Source organism: Dipodomys ordii, unplaced genomic scaffold (genome assembly GCF_000151885.1).
Source record: "Dipodomys ordii isolate 6190 unplaced genomic scaffold, Dord_2.0 Scaffold64, whole genome shotgun sequence".
Classification (NCBI taxonomy): domain Eukaryota; kingdom Metazoa; phylum Chordata; class Mammalia; order Rodentia; family Heteromyidae; genus Dipodomys; species Dipodomys ordii.
Window position 1 is genome coordinate 3,577,891 of NW_012267280.1, and position 6,281 is coordinate 3,584,171.

A 6,281-nucleotide genomic window follows, 5' to 3' on the forward strand; every position below is an offset into this window, starting at 1 on the left:
GGCTTTTTTCTTTTTGCTTATGTGGTGCTGAGGAATCGAACCCAGGGCCTCATGCATGCAAGGCAAGCGCTCTACCACTGAGCCACCTTCCCAGCCCATGGATGGAAATATTTCTATGAATCTGCAGCTGCCCTCACAAATTACCACAAAGGAGGAGCTTCAAAAAAAAACAAACAGAAGCTCATTCTTTCATCCTTGAAGAGGCCAGAAGTCTGGTGTGAAGATAGCAGGGTCACGTGGCCTCAGAGGGGAAGCTCCAGAAGAGGATCCCTCAGCCTCAACAGCTGGCAGTCCCTTGACTTGTGGCCACATTGCCCCATCTGTGTCACTCCCCACTTGGCTTCTGTGTGCCTGATGTCCCTTCTAAGCACGCCAGTGCTGGCCTCTTCTCAGTCAATTACACCTGGAAAGACTGTGTTTGGAAAAGGCCATATTATGAGGTTGTGTAAGGATATGGACTTGGGTGGGGGTGGATTTACTCAGCCGCATTGCATTGTTTGGAAGCAACTTGGGAATGTGGCTCAGGTGACAGAGCACCTGCCTTGTATGCTCAAGGACCTGAGTTCCATCCCAGTCCAAAGAGGAAAGGAAAGTAGGAAGGAGGGGATAACGGGAGGACCCAGCAGGCTGACCATACTTCGTCTCCCAGAGTCAGCCGATGAGGAAGTCGGGAGGCAGGCTCATAAGCCTCTGCTGCATCTCAGAGCCACACCTGTCCTCTCCTCCAGAGGACAGTTGGGAGCAGAAGCCAGGGCTGCTCTGCCCTCTCCTGGCTTGGCATGTTATTACCCAATGTTGAGGGGCTGACCAGGCCAGCCTGGGGTCTGATACGAAGGCCTATGGCACCCCCAGTTCCCTGTGGGAGTCTCTGGCTACCAGAGCCAGAGACAGTGGCCACGGTCTCCATAGTCACCTACCCGCTCAGAGCAAAAGGCCACCACAGAGCAGAGCAGGAGTCGGACCCAGATTGCATAGCTCCTGGGGCCAGTGACAGCAAGGACTCTGACTGTAGTGTTTCCAAGGAGAGCACTGCTGAGGAGACACAAGAAGGAGAGGCCAGGCTAGTCCAGGGTGCCTCAGCCTCAGACTGTGCTCTGTGCCGTGCGGGGCGTCCTGGACACTCAGGGTGCCAAGCAGCATCCCTGGCCTCCACCCACTCCATACTGCATACAGCAACCATACAAATCCCTCAGACACTGCCTAGAGTGCCCCCTGCTGGCCAAAGGTAGGAAGTGGCTGCCCTGGCTATGGAGACATTGTACAAATGTATTTCCTCTCTTTCTCTCCTCCCCACCCTCTCCCTCTCTCTCTCTCCTCTCTTTCTTGTGCTGATCCTGGGACTTGAACTCAGTGCCTGGGTGCTGCTCTACCACTTGAACCCAGCTCCACTTCTGGGCTTTTTGGTAGTTTTTAGGTGAAGATAAGAGTGTCACAGACTTTCCTGCCCAGGCTGGCTTCAAACTTCAATCCTCCTATCTCAGCCTCCTGAGTAGCTAGGATTATAGGTGTGAGCACCAGCCCCCGGACCTCATATTTCTTTTTGCTGTCTTTTCTTTTAGCTACTTTGAGCTTAGGGCTTCCTCCTTGTTGCTAGCCTTGCTCACTCAGCTGTTGCCTTGCGACTTGATCCCTGCCCCCATCCTTGCCATTTGCTGTTTGTTTTGTTAGAGATAGAGTCTCGCTGGCTTTTGTGCCTGGATGGCCTCAAACTTCAGTTCTCCAGATCTTAGCCTCCCAAATAGCTAGGATTACAAGCATGAGCCACCCAGCTTCTGGCGTATTTCCTTATTTCCAAGACATACTTCCCTGGCTGAGTGCCCTGGCCCCATTCTACAGACCAAACCACCCAGGCTTTTCCAAGTCCAGAGCTCACTTGATGCCTGGCACTGCCCACCTAACACCTGTTGGTGATTCAGCCGCTGATCTCAGGAGCGGATGTGAGGCAGCTTGGAAGGTGGGCGTCCCTGCCTCGTGCCTTCCTTGCTGTCATTGCCCAGCTGTGGGTTTTTCTGCCCACAAGACCGGAAGCCGCTGTAAACAGCTTTGGACAGCGAACCTGATCTAAGTTCCCCAGGAGATCAGGACGCAGAGAGGTAGAGACATGCAAAAAACACACAGGCAATGACAGCAGGCAAACTGCAGAAGGCAGGTCTGGACTGGCACATGCAAACCCAAGGTGCCCAGTGGCTGCAAGAGAGCCAAGCAAGAGCCGATACTGTGCCCCCTCCCCCCTCCATCCTGGCTGCTGCCACCTCCAGAGATTTCCAGAGAAGTTGGACTCTGCTCAAGAGAATTGATGGCCAGACAGATTTCCATCACATGCAGCCCTGGGGAAAGCTTGGCCCCTGGTCCTGTGAGTCAGGATGATCTGTGTCACAGCCCCTCAGTGAGTCTCACAACCACGGCTCTGCTGTGGGCTTACACGACCACACCTTGGGAAGTTGACCCTAGGGAGTGGCTGGTGGCTCTTAAGTCTTAACAGAAGCAGATCGAATGCTCACCTGCCATAACCACAGCAAATGGCTGGCTTGGCCTGACCTGGGGAGGGGAATGTGTGTGGAAGAAAATCCTGGAAAGGTTGGCTGGGCCAGCGTGGCCATCCAGTGGCCCTGGAGAGCCTGGAGGGGTGTTTGTCCCTGGCACAACCCTCAGATGTCGGAGCTATCTGCACATGACATCCCAGAGCAGCACCAGGGGCTCACATCTGCCATCTCAGCTACTCAGGAAGATGAGATCTGAGAATCGTGGCTCAAAGCCAACCTGAGCAGGAAAGTCCGATTCTTATCTCCAAAGAATCTTCCAAAAAGTTGGAAGTAGAACTGTGGCCCAAGTAGTAGAATGTTAGCCTTGAGTGAAAGCTAAAGAACGATGCTCAGACTGTGAGATCAAGCCCCAGGACAGACACACACATATGAAGAAAAACCAATTTTTTTTGACAAGTCAGTGCCCCCCTTGGGAGTCACACGTTCCACCTTTAGGGGAGCTTGGAAGTCTTCAGGGCTCTCTCTAGCCACAGCCAGCAACTCTTGTTTGAGGTGACAGGTCTGAGGGTGACTTGTGACATAGCCACATGCCACTGTGGATGGACCGCTGCCAGCCCATCTACCTCAGGCTTCACAATCCTCTCCCTGGCCTGGGGGCACCTAAAAGGACTTACAAAGGTCACCGGGTATGGATGGGGGCCCCCAGAGCCAGGGTCAACTGAGAGCGACCACCTCTGGCTGGCCAGGACAAAGCCTCTGACCACAGGGCACCTGCCAGTGTGAGCAGATGGCAGCCTGGCAGACGCCAGCCTGGCTCCATGACAGCCAAGAACCAAATCCGCAGGGAGGGATCAGGCGCATCTCAGTATCTGCCGCTCCGACCTGTTTTAGTGCGCAAGCTCAAACCCTGACCTGAGTGGCCATCATGACACAGGTGGCCAGGATTCCTGAGCAGCTGCTACCCGTGGGGCCCCAGAAGATGACAGCACATCCACATCCACAGGAAGGTCAGGGTATAATAAGGATGAACAGCCCCACGCCCCCCCCACACACAACTGAGGGACAAGTGTAAACCCTGGATTCAACACCTCCTGTCTGGGATCCTCAGCCAGACCATTGGTCTGCGCAGATCCTCAGTTTCCCGATAGGTTGCATAATGCCTTTTGTGCTAACCACTACAGTTTACCTTCAGCAGGCATACAACACATAGTAAGGCCACAGACCCCCGCACCCCCTCCAGCCAGGGCTGGCCACAGCATCAGCCAACCTGTGAAGAGCAGGGAGCATAGGAATCTTTGTGACCACCCACCTCCCACCTGGGAGCGTGGTACAACTATAAGTGCATGTAGGACCACTGAGGCTGGGCCCCAAAGAAACTGAACTTCCCAGCCAAGCATGGCGCTGCCCATCTGTAATCCCAGCATTTAGGAGGCGAAGGCAGGAACATCATGAGTTCAAGGCTAGACTGGCTACACAATAAGAACCTGTCTTAGAAAAACCAATCTAGGTGCTCACACCTGTCATCCTAGCTACTCAGGAGGCTGAAATCTGAGGATCATGGTTCAAAGCCAGCCTGAACCAGATCCATAAGACTTATCTCTAGCCACAAAAAAAAAAGCTGTAAGTGGAGCTATGGCTCAAGTGGTAGAGTGCTAGCCTTGAGCACAAAAGCTCAGGGACAGCGCCCAGGCCCTGAGTTCAAGCCCCAGGACTGGCACTAAATAAATAAATAAATGAGGGGCAGGACAAGAAAGATGACACTGGAACCACGGCAGGTCTCATGCAGACGCGGAAGGCCTTCCAGCAGGGAGCACGGTGATGCAAAGGCCCTGGGGCTGGGGAGGGGGCCAGCAGGAGTGTGCATGGGTGGCCGCCTGGCCCTCCACACTCCCCATATCGGGTTTTCCCCGCCCACAGGACAGCCTTCAATAACAACGTGAGCGTGGCCTACGAGTGCCTCAGCGCCAGCGGGAGGAAGAAGAAGCCAGGGCTGGATGGGCGCACGTACAGTGAGCTGCTGAAACGCATCTGCAGAGATGGCGGAGCCCCCGAGGAGGTGGTGGCACCCCTGCTCCACAAGATCCAGTGCCGGGACCACGAGGCCGTGCCCCTGGATGTCTTCCGCACCGGCATGCTCACCTGCTTCGTGCTGCTGGAGTTCATGGCACGCGCCAGGGCCCTCTTCCAGCTGCTGGAGGACCCAGAGCTGGCGGTGGCTGACCGCCGAGTGGGCCAGGCGGTGCTGGACACCCTGGAGGAGGCCCTGGGCACCAGCGACCAAGCCACCGCCCCCGTGTGCTACCTGGAGGCCGGCTCGCGCCTAGGGCCCGACAGCCTGGCGCTGGCCATGGACAGGGCAGCGGGCGGGCGGCGGCCCAGCTCTCCCATGGCCCGGCAGGAGTTCCTGGAGAAGGCCGTGGCCCTCTTCATCGCCAAAGTCAAGCCAGTGAGCTGAGCCTAGCCTACCGCTCCCCCCACCCCCACCTCCCAAAAACAGCCATCCAGCTGCTGCTCCTGGTGCCACAAGGATCTGGCCCGGGGTATCCCCGCATGCAGGTGGGGGCTTCCCCACCTTTGGACTTAGGACATGGATGATCCAGCGGGACATGGCTTCTCCACAAACAACTCCACCACCTTCCATGCTGGCCTGACCGAAATAAAAGCTATATGGAAGCCGCAACTGGCTGTCGTGTGGGGCTGCCGGCCTTGTCTTCTCACACACCCCTGCCATAAGGGGGGGAAGGGGTCACCTCCCGCAGCCTGGAGCCCACAGAGGACACGGGGACCAAAGCCAGCCCTGCCACAAAGACAGGACTCTCTCACCAGCCCTGCCCTGCCCATAGCTTCTCGCTGGCCTCAGTTTCCCCAGCTGTCAGAGCAAGAGGGTAACTGTAGCCGCCTGAGCAGCGAGCAGGGACTTCTCTCCCCCTCTTCCTAACCATTGCCTAACAGGAAGTAAGTCACAGCCAGTGGGGGGGGGCAAAACTGAGGCCCAGGAAGAGCCCCCTTTAAGGTGCCCAGTGCTTCCTTGGTGATGTTGTCCAGGTGCAGTACCCCCTAGCACCCAGAGATTTTGGAGAGCAGGAATGGGATGGATGGAGAATCCAGGCCATAACAGACCCGGTATGTAACTGGCTCATCACCCCTGAAGTTCAGTGTCCTATTACCTGGGGCTCCTGACCGGCTGTGCTGCCTCAAGAGTCCCACATTCTCCAGATTGCCAATGACACCCCATACCCATTCCTTCCCGGGCTGAGCTGGGCGATGGATGCACCAGTAAATGAGTACTGGCCAAATCATGGCAGCTGCCTAGTTTCCAAAAAAATCCCACAACAGAGCTCATCCCCATTGCCCAGATCAGCCAGGCACCAGTGGCTCACACCTGTTAATACTCGCTGCTCAGGAGGATGAGATTTGTGGATTTCAGCTCCAAGCCAGCCCAGGCTGGAAAATCCATGAGACTCTTAGCTAGAAAACTGGAGGTGGCACTGTGGCTCAAGTGGTAGAGCGCTAACCTTGAGCAAAAAGAGCTCAAGGACAGTGCCCAGGCCCTGAGTTCAAGCCCCAAGATGGACAAAATAAAAGATCAGAGGTAGAGCCTCCGCCCCCTCCTTCAGAGGTACCCCTTAGGACCACTAGGTCGCAGAGGTGGTGGGCCACATGGCTTTTGTCCGCATCTCTCCCAGCCATCTGCCCTGCGGCCTGGCCTTGTGAAGAAGCCTGTGCAGCTACACCTGTGCTCAGCCAGTTCCTCTGCATAAATGACTCATCGGCTTGTGGTTTTATGCCACTGGTTTG

General features: G+C 56.0%; 1 protein-coding gene across 1 annotated transcript in view; it reads left to right on the plus strand.

Annotated features, from left to right (window-relative positions):
- Tpgs1 (tubulin polyglutamylase complex subunit 1) overlaps positions 1-5,151 on the plus strand; it is an 8,103-nt gene extending 2,952 nt beyond the window's left edge. The window contains exon 2 of the mRNA XM_013022755.1: positions 4,401-5,151. Within this exon, the coding sequence (XP_012878209.1) occupies positions 4,401-4,938 (538 nt within the window). The 3' untranslated portion in view covers positions 4,939-5,151. The remainder of the gene's footprint in view (positions 1-4,400) is intronic.
- The last annotated feature ends 1,130 nt before the right edge of the window (positions 5,152-6,281 follow it).